General features: G+C 43.9%; 1 protein-coding gene across 2 annotated transcripts in view; it reads left to right on the top strand.

Annotated features, from left to right (window-relative positions):
* The first annotated feature begins 1909 nt into the window (after nt 1–1909).
* ARSB (arylsulfatase B) overlaps nt 1910–22496 on the top strand; it is a 100439-nt gene continuing 79852 nt past the window's right edge. Inside the window, exons 1-4 of one of the 2 annotated variants that reach the window (XM_073344132.1) lie at nt 1910–2224; nt 7400–7586; nt 9859–10049; nt 13503–13662. In XM_073344132.1, coding sequence (XP_073200233.1) covers nt 1952–2224; nt 7400–7586; nt 9859–10049; nt 13503–13662 — 811 coding nt within the window. In that variant the 5' untranslated portion in view covers nt 1910–1951. Of the gene's footprint in view, nt 2225–7399; nt 7587–9858; nt 10050–13454; nt 13663–22496 lie in introns of both variants that reach the window. The other variant, XM_073344131.1, reaches the window with a different exon arrangement.

Below are 22496 nucleotides of genomic sequence, written 5' to 3' on the forward strand. Positions count from 1 at the left end.
TGTTACTCCTATGTACTGAAGTTGGATTATGTTGTCATATAGTTGTATAGGTTGGCTTCTTATTGGTGTAAAAGGTCCAAAGAGCTTTTCTTCTAATTCTTCTGAAGCCAGCAGGAAGTACTCCAATGCTTTTTTTTTTATGATGCTGAGGAATGTACAGTTCAATGTGTATTCTATCTCTAAGTTTCAAATTCATTTTGGTAGTTTTTGTTTTTTAATCAATATTTTTACCTTGGTATACAGGTTGATTTGTAAAACCAAGTACTTGCAATATGTTTCTAGTAACTGTAGATTTCTTTAAACCCCATTTTGTGTGGGTAATAGACTAGCCGCACAGAGCAGGCATTTTATGTCTCAAGTGTTTAGAGGAGGTTCCAGGTTAGAGAATTAAGGTAGACATCCCTGTCTGTCTTCTCCTTCTTGTTTGAAGGCCTCTGTATGCATATGTTTGTTAGTGAACTGGTATAGACATTTAATTGTTATGTTTTTTCCACTGGTTTGGCTTTTGTAGACATTTAAAGTTCAGACCTAAGTGCCAAATGTTGTCAAAATGTTTTGAAAAATCTGCAAAGCAGGCCACTATTTTATTGTCAAGTACCTTGGATTTGTTTACTGCTGTGTTTTAGTGTTTAAATAATTATATTATCTGGCCACATGATTTCTTCAGCTTGAGTTTATGGGATTTCTTTCAGTTTTTATGTTTAAATTGGTTTGCCAAATAGAGTTTGGTACGCTATATTCCCAGTGTTTTTATGAGAAATGTCAATTTGCTTTTATGACAGGTTTCAGAGTGGTAGCTGAGTTAGTGTGTATCAGCAAAAAGAACAAAGAGTACTTGTGGCACCTTTAGAGACTAACAAATTTATTTGGGCATAAGCTTTCCCTGCATGCATCTGAGGAAGTGGGTTTTAGCCCATGAAAGCTTATGCCCAAATAAACTTGTTAGTCTCTAAGGTGTCACACATACTCCTCGTTCTTTTAGTTTGCTTTTAGCTTTTCAAGCTGGATTTCTTCTGTGTTTTTTTTTTTTTTGGTTTTGTTTTTTGTTTCTTTGAAGTTTGTCCAGATTTTACTATTCTGGATTCCTAGATTTTGTTTATATTTATTGGGTTTAAAAATGATTTTGTATATAATTTTTATCTGATATAATTTTGTTTCTAGGTTTTGTCTGGTATTTGTTTCTATCGAGTGTTTGGGTTTTTGTTTGGGGTTTTTTTGTTTGTATCAGTTTCTTATTCAGATTCATATAATTGATTTGAAATTTCTCAGTGGTTCATGCTGAACATCGCATATATTTTCTGTGGTTTTTTTGACTGGCTGAGTCCTTTACTTTGCTATGTTTTTTTGACAGTCCTAGTCAAAGAACTTTTCTTGTTTTCCCCCTCTTTCTGAGCAACAGTTCTGGATCTGGTTGTGAGCAGTGGGATTGCTTTGTGACGCTCTTCAGAGGTTTGTACATTTTTATGTATTTATTTTTTATTTTTAGTGGCAAGATTAACCTCTTTGTGCAGGGATGTATCCCTCTGGAGTTCGAGGGATGGCATTGTCAGCATCCCCTCATAATTCTTCTGTGTCCCCATAAAAGCTTATTTGGGGGTCTATGCAGTTTGGGTGGTGCTGAAGAGGTTGGCAGCATTGGCAGAGTCTGTCAGGGGAAAGAACTTTTCTGGATTTGATCTCTGCCTGCTTTGATTTCTGGGTTTGATCTCTGCCTGCCTCTGGGACGTGGGGCAGGCCCGAAGCCCGGCCCGGTAGCATGGGCAAAGCATTAGGCTGGCGCTTTGCTCGGTAAAAGGCGTGGACGCTGGGCCGCTTCCTTCCCCGGCTCGGGGCGGGCCTGGGAGGCCCATCGCCCTGTGCAGGGGGCGGGGTGCTGAAGCCGCCGGTCCTGTGCTGGGGGCGGTGCCGCCGCCGGCCAGTTCCTGGTTGAGCGGCGGGGAAGGCGGGCAGCATGCTGAGGCGGCCGGGTCCGGGGCTGGGCTCAGCGCGGCTCTCGCTGCTTCTGTGCTGGCTGCGCCTCTGCCTGGCCGGCAGCGCGGCGGCCCCGCACCTGGTGGTGGTGCTGGCCGATGACCTGGGCTGGCACGACGTGGGCTGGCACGACTCCCTCATCCGCACCCCGCAGCTGGATGCGCTGGGGGCGGGCGGGGTGCGGCTGGAGCGCTACTACACGCAGCCCCTGTGCACCCCGTCCCGCAGCCAGTTGCTCACCGGCAGGTACCAGGTAGGGCAGCAAACCCGGTCCTAGCGCCGCCTGGGCGGCCCCCAAGCCTAGCGGGGCTCCGGGGGCGGACAGGGGCTCCCCGGAGTTGGGGGGGGGGGTTCCCCGCAGTTGGCGGCGTGTGGCACTGGCTTGTCCCTCCGCTACCTGGGTGGGAAGGCCTCTCCCGGCCCCTCTGAGCCCTCCCCAGTCTCAGCAGGGAGGCTGCAAGTCTGTACAAAGCTCTCGCCGAGGGCCGTGCTGCTGCCGCCCCCGGCTGGCAGTGTGAGGCGCTTCTCTCCGGCGGCGGTGCCTTCCCCCGTCCCAACCAAGGGTGACCCTTTCCTAAGCTCCATTGGTTGTAGGGCTATGTTGCTAAAGGTATTTAGGCAGCTAAAGATGCAGGGAGGCACCTCATGGGGGTTTTGAAAGGCCCAAATGATTTTTAGACCATGGGATTTAGGCTCCTGGAAAAATTTACCCCGAGTTCTCTGCATACCTTAGCTAAGTCCAACAGAATTAGTGGAAATTATTATTTTTAGAGCCAAGTACAGAGGAAGAAATAACAAACCCTCACAGGAATTTGGGCTCTTTTAATAAAGATGACAGCGTATAGTGACAGATCATATAGACTCATTTGGGTGGGAGAGCCCTCTAGTGGGTTCTTGTAGTGTCTCCCTCTGCATGGTGGCAGGATTGTATTCTAGTAGACTAGGATGGGCAATAATTTTTGCGGGGGGCCACTCCATGAATTTTAGTAAGTTGTCATGGGCCACATATTTCTACTATATTAATAGCAAGGGTGTGGGGTCTGGATGCAGGGGGGAGCTCTGGGCTGGTGCAGAGTGTTGGGGTGCAGGAGAGGGTGAGGAGTGTGGGCTCTGGGAAGGAGTTTGGTGCAGGAGGAGACTCCGGGCAGGGGATTGGGGTGTAGGAGGGGGTACAGGGTCTGGGAGGGAATTTGGGTGCAGGAGGGGGTTCTGATCTGGGGCAGGGGGTTGAGGTGTGGGAGGGGGTGCAAGGTGCAGGCTCTGGCCTGGAGGCGCTTACCACAGTCAGCGATACAGCAGGACTCAGGCAGGCTGCCTGCCTGCCTGCCACAGCCCCATGCTGCTCCTGGAAGTGGCTGCAGCCAGCTGCTGCTGGCACTTCTCTACGGTGCGCCCCTTGGGGGGATGGGAGCAGCAGGTCTCTATGAGCTGCCTGCCCCGCAAGCGCTGCCCCAGCAGCTCCCGTTGGCCAGTTTCTCACCAATGGGAGCTGTGAGGACAATGCTGGGGGTGGGGGCAGAACGTGGAGCCCTCTTCCCCCGCCCCCTACTCCAGGAGCATGCAGATTTGTGCCAGCAGTAGCTGGCCGCTTCCAGGAGCGGCATGGGGCCACAGCAGGCAGGCAGCTTGCCTGAACACCCTGCTGTACCATGGGACTTTTAGTGGCCTGGACTCGGAGACGCGAAGGGCCAGAAATGTTAGTCATGGCAGGCCAGACAGAAATGCTAGATGGGCCGGATCCAGCCCACGGGCCGTATTTTGCCCACCCGTATAGTAGACACTTGTTAGTAGCAACATATCAGTGCCTTTTGCTATCTACTCGTAAGTGGCTATTGCTATTATGGGGAGTGTCGACAATTCAAAGGGAAAAGTGTTTCATTATATGGGTTAAACTTGTCAGGTGTGTTTCTAGCCTATTGCGTATCATCAGTGGTGGTGGTGATGCCCAATCAAGAGAACTTAACTTCTTGCTTGTCAGGAAGACCATACCATAGTAGCTTCCTGTAAATTCCCCAAGCAAAAACATTCTGTAATGTAAAAGCTCTGAGCTCTTCAGATTGTATATAAACTTGAGTACATTTTCTGATACCTTCTTACACTAGGACTGAAAACTGTTTTGTCAGAATTACTTGTCCTTTCAAATATCAAATCTAGTTAACTTCTACAGTGCTCCATCACTGTATAAAAAAACCTTAAGTGCCTTTGAAACTTTAAAAGAAACACAAAGATAGTGCAAATATTTGATTTAGTGATGTGATCCCTACTGACATTTTTAGAATGGTGAAATTTGTGTGTTTGGTTTTCATTTTGTAACTCACCTTGAGAGAGGGCTATAGGTGTTTAATATACATTAGTTACCTAGCCTATAAACAATCATCTGCACACTGGCTAATTCTCTGTTGGCTTAGCTATGTTAGAAGAATGGACTAATGGTAGTGAACACACCCATTTAGCTTTGACCTTTTTTCTAATGTGGATGGTACAACACATTTTACTTCAACTGAGTAGTTCAAACTATACCCTATATACTGAATTTTGGTAAAAGATGTTGCATCATGTCTGTATAAGGAAAAAGGTCAAGACTAGCCCTGACCTATTCCTGAACTGTTAGTGTAACAAAAACCAAACTACAACAGTCGTCTTCCACCCAGATCCATCACATTGTCCTACCTGGGAATTTGAATATGTGATGGTGTGGAGCAGGCAGGGAGAAGAACAGAGAAAAGGCAGGTTGGAGAGGAGCAAAGGTGATCCCATGGTTCTTTAGCATCCCTGGCCTGGACTCTGGATTTATGTTCACCTCTACCTTCCAAAGCACTGGGATAGGTAGTGTGGTGCCATTGGCTGCCCCAGCCTATCATGCGCACAAACCTCCTTTGTAACATGGACATGCTATCCTAATGAGGGTACATGCTGCATAGAGAGGCTGATCCCTGACTGAAGTGAGCTGTAGCTCACGAAAGCTTATGCTCAAATAAATCTGTTAGTCTCTAAGGTGCCACAAGTACTCCTTTTCTTTTTCCTTCCCCCTGTCTCCCAACTAGGAGTCAAGCCACACATTGCTTTGTGCTTCATTTTCACCCCTTAATGTAAATATTTTGGAAGTGCTTGTGACTTTGTACAGACTTGCAAAGGAGGGATGCTATCTCATAGTGTTCTCTTCCTTCTGTGTGGCTCCTGGCTCACTCTTTGAGGGATTTTTTTTTATTTTTTTTTTTAATTCCTCTGCATTGTACAGTGGCATAGAGCATTTATCTTAAATGCAAGAATAACTTTAATTTTAAAATCAAGGTGTTTGTTACATCAGGTATTAAAAATAAAATAAAAATTGGACTAACACAAAAATGACTTTAGAACCAAGCCATAAATAGTGATAACATTCTCTTGTCTAGGTATCTTTGTAGAAGCCAAGTCATAGTTTGATTTACCCTTCTATAAAATGTCAGAAATCCACTTCTGTATCTGTACCCTAGACACATGACAAATTAAAAAATAAATAGGAAAGTCTTCTTTAATGCAGGACTAGACTTTATATTGAGGTCATAATAAACCTTCTTCCTCCCTCTTTCCCTGACTCTTCAGACTTAAAGGTCCTGTTCATAGCTTGACTCAAATATACAGCCACATTTTGATTACTCAGATTCACCTAAATGGGGGGAGTGTGTGTGTGTGAAAACACTTCTATGGAGCCTTGCATCATCCATCTGATTTACAGAAAAATGGGCATAGCCATGTGGGATTAGAGCAGTGGTCCATCTAGTCCAGTGGTCTCTTATCTTTTTACGCACAAGATCACTCTTTGAATTTAAGATCAACCCAGAATCTACCCCACCCCTTGCCTGAGGCCCTGCCCTGCTCACTCCATTCCCCCCTCCCCATTGCTCGCTCACTCACTTTCACAAGGCTGGGAGAGGAGATTGGGGTGCAGGAGGGAGTGCAGGCTCTGGGCTTAGGCCTAGGGGTTCGGAGTGTTGAAGGGGGCTCTGAGCTGGGGGCAGAGGGTTGGGGTGCAGGAGTAAGGGGTGCAAGCTCGGGGGGGGAGTTTGGGTGCAGGAGGGGGCTCCAGGCTGGGTCAGAGTTGGGGTGCAGGAGAGGGTGAGGTGTGTGGACTCTGGCAGGGAGTGCTTTAACGTGGCTTGTGTAGTCACAGCATAACGCTCAGAGCTCTTAAAAAAACCAAGAAACAAACGAACAACCCACCTCCACGAGGGGAATAGCTACCAGCGCTGGGAGTGCGGCTACACTGGCACTTTACAGCGCTGAAACTTGCAGTGCTCAGGGGTGTGTTTTTTCACACTCTGAGCAAGAAATTTGTAGTGCTGTAAAGTGAGTGTAGACAAGCCCCTCGGCAATGCCCACCGAGACATGCCTGGACTTGTGTTTTCCAAGCACGTGGACTGAGTATAAAACAGACGCAGTGGCCACATGCTGGGCCTTTCTCCTTCACCCAGCTATGCTGCAAGCAAAAAGGACGCTCTGAAGACCCCAGCTGAGGGGACTGACTCAGATTTCAAGGGTGAAATCTGTATATTAAGGACTGCAATATCCAGTAGGGTGAGAGAAACTGCTTAGTCATTGCCTAGTCTAATAGGGTTGAGAGTTTAGACTGCATGCTTATATTTTATTTCTTTTGATAACTAACTCTGACTTTTTGCCTATCACCTGATATCACTTAAAATCTACCTATTATAGTCAATAAATTTGTTTAACTGTTTATCTTTATCAGTGAGTTTGTATGAAGTTTGGGGAAAATCTGCTCAGGTTTTGCAAAGGCTGGTGTATATCCACTTTCCATTGATGAAGTGGTGAACCAATTAATAAATCTGCACTACCCATCTTCAGCAGTGCAAGATGATATATTCCTGAGGTACAGTGCTGGGGGGGATTTGGCTTTGGTGCCTTTCTCTTTGTGATTCACGAGTGGCTCTGGGAGCACTCATGCAATCTTGCTGGGTCTCCACATGTGGTTGTGCTGAGTGATCACAGCGCCTGGAGGGGTTTGCTTGTGGTCACTAGCATGGCATTGTGAGAGACAGCCCAGGCTGGAGAGAGTTCAGGATTCACAGTGGTCCCACAGTCCCAGGCTGCACCCTAGGGATCCCATCAGTCACCATACTGAGTTTTTGGTTGGCTAAATAAACGTGCTTTCTTTACTAATGATGGCTTGCCATCGTACAATTGTAAGCCAACAAGTAGTACAAAAATTGTATAGTCTTTCTTTGGAAGAAAGCTGGGGTTTTATCTGATTCCTGTGCAGGCAGTCTGTAAAGTACTTCTGGAGTCTTCTAGCAAATGCTTTATGTAAGATGGAATTGTGAGACTCCAGACTCCTCTTATGTGTATATTTTTAAATATTGATACAATGCTTTCATAGCATACATTGCCATCATGCTGTAACTAATACCTGCATTGGGTTTATTTTTCCAAGATCCATACAGGTTTACAACACCAAATAATTTGGCCTTGCCAGCCCAGCTGTGTCCCATTGAATGAGAAACTCCTGCCTGAACTGCTGAAGGAAGCAGGATATGTTACCCACATGGTAGGGAAGTGGCATCTAGGCATGTACAAAAAAGAGTGCCTCCCAATCCACAGAGGATTTGATACTTACTTTGGTAATGGCCAGATTTACTTTTTTTTTTTTAAGTACTTTTACTAACCATATTGAAAGGGGAAATATTTTTTAACAACAAACTCAAAATTAACATATAGCCAGTAAAACAATGTTTTAGTTATTTCAGCACATGATACAAAATACAGTTTTCTAATTTAGCAGACTACACTTGATAGATAAACGTTGATATCCAAAAGCCTATTGCTGAAAATCATCTGATTTTTTTTAAACCCACAGAAGCAAATATGTTTATTTTAAGCTCCACATTTAACTTGTCCCATTGTGCTCAGTTACTCCACATGTTGCATGAGTGTGCTCTTAGAGGAAGCTTTAAACTGAAATTTTCATATGTCTAGGTTTAGGTCAGACTTCTAACTTTATTGTAGTTTGTGTATTGCGTTTTTTTTAATAGCAGTGTCTTAACTAGAAAAGCAATAGGCATTTTACCAGACTCGGTCATTTTTCTAAATACAATATATATTTCTTGAATTCATTAGGAACTCAGATACTACCATGGTCAAGGTGTTGCAAGAACCTAGATTAAATTACATTTAAAACAAACTGTTAAAGGAACTTTAGAGTTGCAAAGTTAAGCACTCAAAACTTTGGCACTGCCAGAATTAGGATACCTGTGTAACTTTAATTTGGCCCTGTTATGAGTGTGCATTACAATACAGTCTTTAATTGCATGAGCTCATACTGTTTTTTCACAGGAGTCCTGCCTCATTAAGTTACTGGTTAGTTATTAAATGTTTCCTTTTTATCGTCCACATTTCATATGTGACTCCAGGCCTTAATGTACACCATACAAGCACTGCACTGAATACAAAACTATTTACTTTCTCCTGGGCTTTCTGTGATGCTCTCACTGAAGTATCTGAGTGCTTCATGAACATTAATGAATTTATCTTCGCAACACCTGTCGTCACCTTACGTCCCGTTACCTGTGAGGTGGGGACCTGAAGCACAGAGATTAGACACTTGCCAATTTTTGTTGTTAATAATTTTGGGTGCTCGGTATGGGAGGGAGGCAATTTATTTTTTGGAGTTCTTAGCTCTTTATATGTTCAAACCATGATTCCAGTTGAGCTGTGAATGTTCAATGCTTCTGCAAATCTGGCCCCATCTGTCTCAGGCTGGGCATTGAGAGAAACTGTCAGCTAGTGGTCCAAATCACTAATGCTCTTTTTAAAAACAAAACCTAAAAACCCCATAATTTATTTCTGGTTTTCAAGAGCATATTTTTGATCTTTCCTTTAGAAAGCTCTTCCACTTCTTTCTTTGACATTCTCTGCATCTGTGGAGTTTTGAACATACACAATATGGTATAGTTGGAAGTTGTTTTGCTAGACCTTTAGTTTTTTGTTTTGTGATGGGGTGGGTTAGCAGAATAAATGTTTCTGCTCAAAGTCCTGGATTGTGAAACTGAATCTGTCCCCCCACACTGAGCCTAAATTTGATTGCCTTTAGGGTATGCTTTGCAACGTTCCCCTATTATTCTGGAGAATTTTTGGGTGGTGAAGTTGGGGCTGATTTAGGGATGAGATTGCAAAGGGTTTTTGAGACAATTTCATTGCTTCCAGTCAATGGGAGTTAAAGCTGTGCAGTACTTAATAAGATTGGACCCTTGATGGAAGCAAAATTTGTAGGAGAGCCTTATTTTTGATTCTTAAGATCAATAATTTATTCTGTAAAGAAGGATTTGTTTCTTTCACCAGTTGGTGTCAGCAGTAGATCAGAAATCATCTCACAGATTACAGGAATGCCTTCCATGTGAACTATCTGTTACCAATCTATAAACGTAAACGGTACAATAATTCCAGTATTCATAGTATCTATTTAGATATAAGTGTTCTGTACTAACAAATACAGTTTACAAAACCATAACTAAGAGTTATTTTAGTTAGCTACAGGCTCATGACATGTGCATCATTTTAATGCTAGTATCTTTGATTTATATGCATGCCAATTTATATGTAAAGTTATTGAACTACTTTTAAAAATTTTCTGGGTTTGTATAATTGTTGCATAGAATTAGATTTTGTGCTTTATTTTCAAATAAATACAAGATGAGAAATGTTAAGGAATGTTGGACTGATTAGCCTTGTTTTTTAAAAAAAGTGAAACTGATGGTGTAATTTTTCTAAGGCACAAAGGGCAATTTGCCACTCAACTCCCTTTGTGCCCTTTGAAAGTCCTCTACTGATGTATTAGTTTATATATAGGAAATTATATATTGGGTTGCTCACTTGGTCATCTTTTTCCTGTTCTAGGTTATCTTCTGGGAAGTGAAGATTATTATTCCCATGAACGTTGTGTATTCATCAGTGCAAAGAATGCAACACGCTGTGCTCTTGATTTTCGAGATGGAGAAGAAGTTGCAGTTGGATTTGGAAACATGTATTCCACTAATGTATTTACGAAAAGAGCTGTAGATCTTATAGCCAGCCATAAAACTGAGAAGGTACAGTAACAGCAGTTGCTTTTTTGAGAACTTACTTTACAAGTTTCTTAATATTTTCATACAATTATTTATTTATAAGACTTGAGCTTGCTTTGTAAACAATAGCTGATAAATATCTAGATACAGAGCTGCATTTATGATAACTCTCACTGTCTTATCAGCGTAGCTGGCCTTGTACTGCTTTCTCACAGGAACAAAGATCTACACTAAACCTAGAGTTAAATAGGACTTACTCTCTTATGAGTGCAGGTTTTGCAAAATAGAGATTACTGATTTGGGCCTATTTTCTAGTGGATCAAAGTGCACTTAACTAAAAAGTTCAGCAAATAGAAATAGACAGTATTGCATTGACGCTTTAATGTTCAAAGCCCTTATAGAGTAGAACCTCAGTGTTGTGAACACCAAAGTTATGAACTGACCAGTCAACCTCATTTGGATCCAGAAGTATGCAATCAGGCAGCAGCAGAGACCATTTTAAAAAAAAAAGGCCAGTACAGTACTGTGTTAAGTGTAAACTGCAACAAAAAAAAAAATGACGAGGTAAGGCAACTGTTTCTGTGCTTGTTTCATTTGAATTAAGATGGTTAAAAGCAGCATTTTTCTTCTACATAGTAAAGTTTTCAAAACTGTATTAAGTCAATGTTCAGTTGTAAACTTTTGAAAGAACAACCATAATGTTTTTTGTGCAGAGTTATGAACAACTTCCATTCTCAAGGTATTTGTAACTTTGAGGTTCTACTGTATTGTATAACTTGGTGCACATAATAGTTGAAAAGACTTCTACAGGAGATACACAGTGTAGGATGGGGCTGGATGTGAATGAAGAAGATCTTAATCATTTCACAGAAAAATAATTAACAACATAGCTTTACTTCATAAAAGGGACATTCTTTATACAATGTTCAAACTCACAAGCCAGGAAAGTTTCCCTCATTAGAATCATCTTCCTTATTAAGATGAAAACAGAAAAGGAGGACTTGTGGCACCTTAGAGACTAACCAATTTATTTGAGCATAAGCTTTCGTGAGCTACAGCTCACTTCATCGGATGCTAGCTCACAAAAGCTTATGCTCAAATAAATTGGTTAGTCTCTAAGGTGCCACAAGTACTCCTTTTTCTTTTTGAAAATACAGACTAACATGGCTGCTACTCTGAAATTTATTAAGAAGCAGTGTGCTAAATGTAAAATATCTTAACCTGTATTATAAAAAGAAGCAAAGTTGAAGTTTTTAATTTAAAGATCCCAGAAAAAATCCAGAATCTCTCCTTCACTCCTCTAATATAAAGACCTTAGACCATGACATAATAAACTTTTGTATTAAACACTGCAGTTAAGTTAACCCTCCACCCCCAAACTAACTTTGTTTAGAAGGCACAACAAGATAGTACAAATAGACTACCTTGATTTGGACAAGAACACATAAATTGCTAGTACGTGGGGCTAATTGACCTATTTGTAACACAGGCATTATTTTGTTTTACTGCAATCTGACATATTACATTGTTAACTTAGTTTCCCTTTTAGTATGTGCATTTATAAGTGAAGGCATGACAATTTTCAGAACTGAAATGTGTTTAAGGCTGAAATTTTTTTGGCAAAACTTCAGCCAAAGTGGTTCAGCTGTTTTCAGAATGAGTCTAGGGGGAAAATGTTTTGTTAGTACTAAAAAAAAAATAAACAAAAATAAACCAATTTTAAAAAAAATCTGACTTTTTCTTTTGAGGAGTTCTAGTGGCCCAATGCTTGAAATTTGGCAGAAGGGGTGGACTTTGTCTGGGAAGTGCCTTTGTCATCTTTGTGAAAATCCACACAAATTTTGGCCAATTTATAAACCTTTGAAAAATCTCAGTTTACACATGCTCAGTAGAGACTTGCTGGAGCTTGTCTGACTGCACTAGGCATGCTCAAGCCTGGGTTGAGCAGGATGTTCCCTGCAATGGCACCAGAACTAAGAACAGGTAGCCTGTCTTTCCTGTGTTTATCAATGATACCCCTCCGGACCTTGTCCCTGCCTGTTTGGGCCCAGGCAGCATGGAGGAGAAAACTGCCTCATTCAAATGCGGAGGAGGGAACAAGAGCTGGGGAGTAGATTGGAACTGAAGGCTGGCAGGGTGAATGGACTAGGATGGTCTAGGTGAGCAGACTGGAGGTAGAGGAGGAACCAGGTGGGATGGGGGGACTGAGATGTGATGAGACTGGGAACCAGTGGGGTGGAACTGGAGGCAGGGAGGTAGATATGAAAAGGAGCCAGAGAGCAAAGGGAGAACTGGGACTGGTTGGGCAAAGAGACTGGGACAAGGATGAGGCGGGGAGACAGAACATTGAGCTTGGATGAGGAGCTCTGGGAGTCAGGTGGCATAGGAAATGTGGGGCGAGAAACAGATTGGATGAAGATCCTGGAAGGGGTGATTGGGACTGGATGGAGTCACAAGGTGAATCTGCCCTTTAAAGGGAGATGGGGCTGCAGCAGCTGTGCACTATTAATTAGCTGCTTCCCAGCCTGAGAGGGTGGGACTAAGAAGCATCGGGTGATAGTTCTTCTATAAGGTCCAGGTATCCATTACACTGAGCAAGATCATTCTGGGGGTTAGAATCACAGTAAGTGGGAAGGTTCTGAGCCAGGTTTTATGGGAGGCTTGGTACCACAGGGGAGCCAGCCTAGGGACCCAGGGTCCTATACTGGCATAGAGAAACCACCGGGAGAAAGCAGCCTTCTATGGAAAGCTCTGAGTCAGGATCTGAGAATGGTATTCTAGGGGAGCTAGTCTGAGGACAGAGTGCTCCATACCAGAGCAGGACTAACAGAACCAATTGCAAGAAGACGCTTAGTGAAATGAAATGATCTGTCATTGGTTTAAAAATAAAAAACCTAAAAGCCCCACTTTCCATGGTGAATTGGGCTCCTCATAAGCTCTGTAACAGGGATGTAAAAAGAAAATGCAATGGAGATTTTCATAACCAATGACACTACCCCTAACCAAGATGTTTTGCACATGAAATATGACTTTATTTTGTATAATGAATCTGGGATTCAGACTTTCTACCCAAATCCTGTTTACAACTTGCTATTTGACTTACAGATTTGTGAGACTTTGCTGTAGTAGGAGAAACAGTACTGTGTGTAATTTGGTCTTCCTTTTAGAAAAAGGATAGGAAGCCAAGTTGAGTGGCAGGAAGATCATAAAATCAACTGGCTTTGCTACCATTAAAATGAAAATATTCATTAATATTTCAGTGCCTTTCATAAGAATCTTTCCCAGAATTGTGTATATCTTATGCTTAGAGAAATCAGGAGGAAAACCAGACAACTGCTGTATGTTCATGTGACTTTTTTCTTTTTTTTTTTTTTCCATTTAATGCTTGGGTACTCTCTCATCTGGCTTGCATACTGCTCCCCCCCCCAGCCTCTCTTTCTCTATCTTGCTCTCCAATCTGTCCATGAACCCCTTCAGGTCCCTGGGGAATACGTGAAACCATATGCTTTCATCAAAGATGAGAAGAGACGTCATTATGCAGGAATGGTATCCATTATGGATGAAGCTGTAGGAAATGTCACTGCAGCCCTGAAGAGATATGGGCTTTGGGACAACACAGTTCTCATCTTCTCTACTGGTAAGACTGTTTAGTCAAGTATTCTTCTGGTGACTCATTGAATGTAATGTCCAGTAAGCTGAAGAGAGACCAATCTAACCATGAAGTAATCCATTTCAGAATAGATTTTAAATGCACAGGAGCTATAAAAATAAAAAAATTTTCCTAAAGGAGGATAAATCTGTTTTTCCCTCTTTAAACATAAACAGTTTTGAGGGAGTGTTTCTGAAAACAAAGGATTAATTGTCAAGAACCATATGCAATGAAAGGCACTGTACAAACTTACTGAGAGCCTTGTGTGAGGTTCTGGGGGACTTCAATTTCCTTTAACTTCACTTGCTTTTGAGATTACAGTAGCTCTCAAGATTGAGCCTTTATTCACACAGCTCTACCAATTCATCTCAGTCCTGATTTCTGGTACCCATTATTCTAGGCAATATTCAAACTCTCCCTTTTTGGTGTGTGATACAAACATCCAGCAGGGACTTGAGCACACTGGGTAGCGACAGATGCCCTGTGACACAACTGCCTGGACAATTTGTGTGGCCTCATGGTCAGAAACACACACCAAGCTGTTATCTTTCACCAAGGTACATATTTATTCTTTTCTTACAAAGTAACACAGGGTAATGCAGGATTAGAGCAAGGGGAGGCTTCCCTGCAGCCCTCACTCCTCAGCCCAGGTTCAGCTGCTGAACTTCCTTCTTAGTATCCCCTTTGCTTCCTGTTCCTTCCACTTATATCCTTCCAATTACATCATTAGCCCAGTAATTACCATGCAGGTGCTCATAGTCCCCACAGTGTATAACTGGCTTCAGTTAAGCCTGTACTTTCCCTAGTGCTGCAGCAAACTCAGTGACCAGGGTGCTATTAAGTCCCCTGTCACACTTCACCTGTGGCAGAGGCCTCCTTTGCTGCCTGTGCCCTACCCTCTTTATGAGGCTGGGCTTCTATGGACCACCAGTGGTGATCTCCTGCCTTCCACCCACAGAAGGTCCACTTTGAGGGTGGAGGTTTTCCCCGCAGCTCTATCTCCACCAGTTGGTCATCAGGCCAATCACATCCCATGGATCTTTCCTCCAGTTTACTGGCTTATATCTACTCACACTAATTGTCTCTGTAGATCCACCATCTCAGGATCTCCCTCTTCCCTTGACATATTTTGCCTCTGGCTTGGGACTGTCAGGGTAGGTTCACCCACCCTGATTTCTTTATCAGGACTCTTTTTTTTTTCTTCTTTTTTTCCCCCCTCTCTCTTTCTGGCTTGGTCTCCATCCTGTGCCTTGCCTAGGGCTTGCTCCTCCTAGAAGTCAGTCAAGCCTCTTCCCCCTTAAGTGTCCCTAAACTAGCACTCCCTGATTCACTGCCCCTTCTTGCTTTTTTTTTCTCCTCCTCCCCCAAGTCCTCCAGTATGTCTCATCCTTTCTGAAATGGTTACCATATGTCTAGGGTTATCACACACTGGACCTGGAGGGTCTAAACTCATGGGCTTTTTACGCAGACCTACCAGTTGGGGTCCCTTCCCCCATTGTCTACCCTTTTGACATAAGAGGAATGGGGTCCAGTCAGTTCCTATCATTACTGAGTAAGGCAGTGACTTCACTGTCCCTACTTGTTGTCCCCTGGGAAGTAGAAGGGAAGTTTTAGTTGGCAACTACCACAGGATAAGTGCTCTTTCCGAACCATGTATAGATTAAATAGTTATTGTCACCCCCTCCTGTCCCCACTGTGGCCTAACCAGGATGCTCTGTACAAGGGAACATGCTGTTGCTGAATCCACAACACCCTTTGTCATTCTTTGGCCTGCTGTGACAGGAATCATCCTTATCCCAGGTTCCCCTTTCACACCTGTCCACCGATAGAACTCTGCGATTCTGCAGGCAAAGTCTCTATGTGCCTTTGCCCTGCAATGGAAGAAAACTACTGTGTGGGTGACTGAGGCCGTCTTATTCATCCCTTGAACTCCCTTCCCAGGCTTCACTGCATGAGGTTCTTCAACCTTATTTTCCCCCATCTTTGGTCACTGGGTACAGAGCTCTTTCCATGGAAAATCCACCTCCACATACTCCTCTGTTAATATTATTGCTGCCTCTAGCAAGTCTGTCTGGTGCCTCTGAATCAGACCCTTGTCTTGGGGAGGCTCTGTGTAAACTGTTCCAGAATAGTGGAGTCCATTAGGGTCTCAATGTCCTGTCTATCCAGTTGCAACCACTGAGTGGCCCAGTCCAACAACTTCTATCCAAAGGTCCTGGGACATATCCTGCCATTCCAACTGTCTGCCCTGAATGTTTGGTAGTATTTCTCCAGTGACCGGCCCACCCTGTCTAAAATAGTGGCCTTCACTGTATTATAATCTTTGGCCTGGTACTAGCTCAGGGCAATATAGGTCTCCTGAACCTCAATGGCCAGATAGGAGGCTAGCTGGAGCGCCCATGCACCCTTGTCCCATCCAGTGTTAGTAGCCACCTGCTCAAAGGAGAGTAAAAAGGCATTGGGGCCATCCCCCAGAGCCATTTTACATAGCCCCAGGCCCACCATTCGATTTCCAGTCCCCCTCAGTGGAACTCACCAGCCCCTGCAGGAGACATTGCTGTACCTGGGCCTGCTCCTTGATAAACTCCTGTAATGTTCATTGCTCTTCCACCTAGGATGACTGCCCCTCCTGGATTGGGTGGGACAGTCCTGAAATGCAGAATTCAGGTTCCAATCTGGGCTGAATGGCTCTGGGACAGTATTTGTCCCAGATTCCCTGTAGCGCTGCCCGAGGCTCGGGGTGATGTCAACCTCTTCCAGGGGTGGGGGAGTGAGAGGTGGGCCTTAGCTGGCCCAGCCCCCTACTCCTTCTTTTCCCTCCTGAGGCCCTGCACCTTGGCCAGGCCAGAAGCTGGAGCTGGGCAGTAGTAAGAGCACCCCAGACCCTCCACCTGCTCTGGGTGGCATGCCCTGGGGGTGTGAGGACATAGGCTGTGGGCTGCTCTCAGACACCCTGGCCCTCTGCCCAGGGTAGGTAGATGGTCCCCACAGCAGCCTAGACTCCCTGGGTGATTCTTACAATGGCTCAGCTCCAGCTTCTGGCCTGGCCCTTGAGCAGGGGCAAGACTCCTGCATGTGTCCCGCCTTTTGTCTTTTGAAAAAGTGGTCACCCTAATTTCACATGCCAATGCAGAAGTGCTTGCCTCTCCACCTGCTAGGTCTCTATCTCCTTTTGTTCCACCAGCTAGTGCAGCATCTCGTTTGTTGTGCCTGGATCTCCTGCCCTCATGCAGGTCTCCCTCCAGTTTCTTCCTCTCGGCTAAAGCAACCACCTTTTCAAAAGACAAAAGTGGGACACCTGTAGGAGCCCTGTTCCCTGGGGCCCCACTCCCTGACCAGGCCAGAAGCTGCTGTAAGAATTCCTTCAAGGGTAGGAACATGGGCCAGGGGCTACTCTTGTGCACCCCAGCTCACCACCCAGGGCAGGTGGAGGGTCTGGGACTCCCCACAGCCACCCGGACTTCTTGGGTGGCTCTTACTATTGCCTGGCTTCTGGCCTGGCCAAGCAGCAGCGTCTGAGGAGGAGCATGGGGCATAGCCTTGTGCGTGGGGAATAAAATCTGCCTCCGCCCCCCTCCCCAGCCCCAGCTGGTGCCACCACTGAGCCTTGGGCAGGCGTAGAGTGGCACTGCAGGGAATCTGGGACAAATGCTGTCCTGGAGTCATTCAGCCTGGGACCAGGCCTTGAACTCTGTATTTTGGAACTACCCAATTCAGGAAAGGTGGTCATGCTACTCTCAGCTGAGAGAGCTACAGCTCGCAGACAAGCCCCCACATGTCAGGAGGGGTCTCTGTCACTACCCAGTGTACTCAACTACCTGGCCAGTTTGTGTGGCGTCCTGGTCACAAACCCACACTGAGCTGTTATCTTTTCTCAAGGTGTATATTTATTCTCTTCTTACAAAGTAATACAGTGCACTGGAGGTTTACAGCAAGGGCGGGTGGGGGACTTCCCCACAGTGTTTACTCCACTGCACAGGCTCAGCCTCTGAGCTTCCTTCTGAGCTCCCTCTTGCTTTCTGGTCCTCCCAATTACATCCATTAGCCCTGTGATTTGCACCAGGTGCTCATAGTCCCCCCAACAGAGTGTAAAATTGGCTTCAATTAAGCCTGCACTCTTCCCAATGCTGCAGCAAACTCAGTGACCAAGGTGTCACCACTAGTATCCTATCAAAAATTGGTTGAGGCAAAACATCTGTGTGTTTGTGTATACTCTTTGGCTTGACGGTAATATTACTTTGGGCCCTGAGCCTCCTGAAGCAAATTTCCACTAATAAAACCAGCTTTGATACTTCTGATGGATTTTTAATCTATCAGATTTAGACTGAAAGCTCTTCAGGGCAAGAACTGTTTCCTACTGTATGTTTAGCACACTGGGGACCCAATCTTGGTTAAAACTTCTAGGCTACTACTGTAATATTAAAAATAAATATACTTCTGCACTGAGTGGAACTGAATTTAGCTGAAATCTAGAAGCCTTCACAGGATTCAGGGGAATAATGCAATATCCTGCATCCTTCAAAATGTCTTTCCCCCTCCCACTTTGTCTGATTTGGGAGTGGGAATAGCCCTTCAAAGCTTCCAACCTCTACTATACCCAGGTTTTACTTAATAGGGTTTGCTTGAGGGTAGGGCAGGAATTCCTGAACATCTCACTTTGTATTCATTTAAATATTTTGAATTTAACAGCTTTGGTGCACAGCTTTGAGGCCAAAACCTGCCTACTCAGTGGGTTTGTATACATATTCTGATACCTGTACTATGTAAACATATTTGTTCTGGGAGGAACCCCCCATTATAAGATATATTCATATTTGGAACTTTGTATAAGCAAAGCTGTATGGAATCTGATATAATACTTACTGCATATGGTAAAATTGCAGCCTCCACTCTTGACCCCAGTACAGCTATTTTCAGTATAATTCTTTCAGTGGATTATGGACTAAAACTAAAGACATCTGAGGTGGAAACATCATAGTTACACTTAAACTAAGTTGTCAGTCAGTTAGCTTATGCTTTATAAAATCTAATTTTTCATACTGTTGCAGTATACTTTTAATGACAGCTATCTAAATCAACTACAGATACGTTTAGACAAGTGTCGGGCTGTCAGGAGAATTCTAAGTAACAGTCTTATCCAATGGGACTTGAACTGTATTGACAATTTAAACTGCCAGAAATGGAACTTCATGATTGAAACCCAAGGAAATTGAGCCTAGATCAGGCAAATCATAGGACAGTTATTCATTTTTTTCCAAGTCTTCCTACTTCACTTCACACAGCTATTCTCTACAATAAACCATTGCATGCATTAAAGGCACAGCTTCCAAAAAACACATGTTGAAACTATTAAACCTATTCAGCTTCTTTGTAAAACACTTAAAACCTTTTAAGTTAGGTCTTTGAAAAGACCATAAGAAAATATTTGAAAAGAGAAGCGCAAAGTCATGCAGCTTGGTGTCATATGGGGACTTTGTGCTGTTGTATCCTTGCAGGTTATTTACACAGCTTCAGTCTCCCAAAGGTGCTCCCCATAATTGGGAGTGTAAATACCTATTTGCAGCTATAACATCAGTAAAGGTAGATGTTTAATGGGGGAAATGGAAACCCAGAATTAAGGAGGGGATGAGCCCCACAAACAGGGTGGAGCTGACTTAAGTTTAATTATGGAGATTAAACTCCTACTGTACCCAAAATCTCAGTTCTCATCCCAACTCCCCCTTAATGCTTTCTCCAATGTAAGGCATGCTCTCCCTTACAAGTCCCAGCCTGCTCAATCTTTCACATGGTGCAGCTTACCTCCCAGTAAGAAGAGATCCCTTTCCTTCCTGATCTTTCTCACTTTGCTTATCTTCTGAATTTACACCTTCTCTTCAGCCCCCAAAGACCTGACTTCTCAGGGGAGTACATCTTATTATCCTCCTTACTGATGGACTAGGGTAGAGGTGGGCAAACTACGGCGGCCCGCAGGACCGTCCTGCCCAGCCCTTGAGCTCCTGGCCAGGGAGGCCAGCACCCACTCCCTCCTCTGCTGTTCCCCTCCCCTGCAGCCTCCGCTTGCCGCATGGGTGGCTCCGTCCAGGCAGAGGGGCTGCAAGCTCATGCTGCTCTGAGTGGTATGGTAAGGGAGCGGTAGTGGGGGGCAGGATTGGATAAGGGGTAGGGAGTCCCAAGGGGCAGTCAGGGAACAGGGAGAGGTTGGATGGGGCAGAGGTTTGGGCAGGGGATGGGGAATGGGATGGTTGGATAGGGCATGGGAGTCGGGGTGGGGGTGTGGATAGGGGTCAGGGCAGTCTGGGGATGGGGAGGGGGGTTGGATAGGAGGCAGGAGTCAAGGGGCAGGGGTGTGAATCGGGGTCAGGGGGTAGTCTTTGGAGGGTGGGGTGGATGGGTCAGGATTCTGAGGGGGCAAATAGGGGGGTGGGGCCAGGCTGTTTAGGGGGCACAGCCTTCCCTGCCTGGCCCTCCATACAGTTTCACACCCCGATGTGGCCCTCAGGCCAAAAAGTTTGCCCACCCCTGGTCTAGGAGCTTAAACCATAGACCCTTTCCCCCCCTTACTCCCCACCCCCAGTCCAGGGCAAGGGACAGATCCACCATAGCACTGGGAATTCCATCCAAGATGCCTCTTCCCGTGCTGCAGAGACTGATTTTACTAACTTGCCTCCCAGTTTTCTCTGACCCTGGCTAATCTGCTCTGGGTTCCTCACAACCTGAAGAATTTAAGTAGCGCTTGGGACAGAGAATATAATAGCAATTATTGTGTAAATTGGGCCTGTCTTGCCATAGTTGTAATGTAAAGGTGATAACCTGGGGCACTCAAATTGGTGAGGGAGTAAGGAGTCTTAAAATGGTGACTACAGCCCTGATGAACATCAATTTTGTCCATACTTCCCATTTAAACTGGAAATTCCTGAAGTCCCTTCTTCAAGGAGGTAAGTTCACTGGCTGTAATTATGTAAATATAGTAAAGCCCACATTTGGATATCTGCCCCTCATTGCTACAAATCCCAGCACAAAATTCGGTATTGATACTGTTCCCTACTGATTTGCTGTTGCTAGCTATGCTGATTGGTGTTACTGCTACAAATGTACAGTTGTTGACTCCTTTAATTATGGACTCTAATATAAAGAACACTTTCACTGGAGTCTCACTGAATTATTTCAGAAGTTGATTTGATCTTCACTCCCAAAGAGAATAGTAGAGAGTTCAATAAAAATTCTTTCTGTTTCTTCCTCTTTCTGCATGATACGGCCTAACCAGAATTCCCTTGAAAACATGCCAGTTGGCAAATGGAACTACTGCACATTTTAAAAGGGCCTTGTAAAATTTATATAGGGACTCCAAATCCTCTTTAAAGAGGTCTAATGGAAACCTCAGGCCAGAAATGAAGTAATCTGACCATTAATACAGTCTGTCTCCATAAGTGCATCACGTAAGTCCACACTTCTGCTTTTTTTTTTTTTTTTTTTTTGGTACAGATGAACTTTTTGCACAAGTAAATAGGCAAGAGTAAGCCAGGGAACTACAGTGTTACCCAACATTATTTTATAATGCAAGCATTTCCACCATTGCTTTGTTAATCTGAAACCAGAAACAAATGAGCTAACTATTAATTATTAAATGATTAAAATATCAGAAGTACAATGATATCAAGAACTACCAAGTGGTTAGAAAATTATGCTGATATATCATGCAGTAAACTTGGTTTTACAGAGCATCATACATACTCTGCTTCCTTAATGAAATGGGTAGTGTCAGTGAAACGACTGTGTACAAACAAAGCAGACATTATTATGTATGCAGCAATAACTCTTTGACAGCCTTGGGCATTAAATATATGTAGCTGAAAAGAACAGGACATTGGGGTTACTCCCTTTTGAAAAGTGCCAGGGAGTCTAACTTTCAATACCTTTGAAGGGGACCTTCCTTTAAAATCATAAATAAAGGATGTAATCTCCACCAGTTCAGCAGTCTCCTAGCTCTGTAGTCCAAGTCTTGTTTTGGAACATGGACCATGACTACAGGTGAGAATGCTACAAGTTGAAATCTGGCATCACTATGTGTAGCACATATAATACCTTGGATGGAAACTTGCCAGCATTATAGCAAGCTAGTCTCCTTGAGTTCGGCATCCATTATTTTTTCGTTAAAACAGGTAAGTTATTTAACATTTAAACTTATTCCTAAATGATAAGATGGTCATAATTGCCAAAACAAAATCATAACTTTCCCTTAGAACCCTGCATGGGAGAACTGTACAGCCCTGCAGCAGGACTGGGATCTCATGGGTACCAGAGGATCTGCTGCCATAGTAGCAGGAGAGAGATTAAAGAATAGTCCTGTATAGGGGTCTGCTTTTCCCTCCCTCCCAGCCTCTCCTTCACCTCTGTTAACTGTTTCATTTTGCAAAATGTTGCAGTATATGTTAATTACCATAAGAGTCCTGTAAGATGTAATGTACAGCTTTTCCTTTCAAAACTTAGTTTACATTGCTAAAAGAAAACTGACATGTTATAAAACCTTTCCATAACAGAACACGTGACCGACTATTATTTTCCCTCTAGAGATGCTCTTATATCATTTTACATGTGATTGATAAAGTTAAGGGCAAAATTGCATTATATATGCCTGTGTATGTGTTCCAGGAAACGTTTTTTTCCCCAAAACTTAACTATTCTTGTTTTTTTGACACTTCGAAAGACTACATTGCTTATATGAATATGAGAAATCTGTAAATGCTGTTTAAGGATTAGGATAGTTGCAGTTGTACAGAACTGATTACATATAGTAATCATATTACATATTACATATAGTCATG

This window comes from Lepidochelys kempii, chromosome 5 (genome assembly GCF_965140285.1).
Source record: "Lepidochelys kempii isolate rLepKem1 chromosome 5, rLepKem1.hap1, whole genome shotgun sequence".
Classification (NCBI taxonomy): Eukaryota; Metazoa; Chordata; order Testudines; family Cheloniidae; genus Lepidochelys; species Lepidochelys kempii.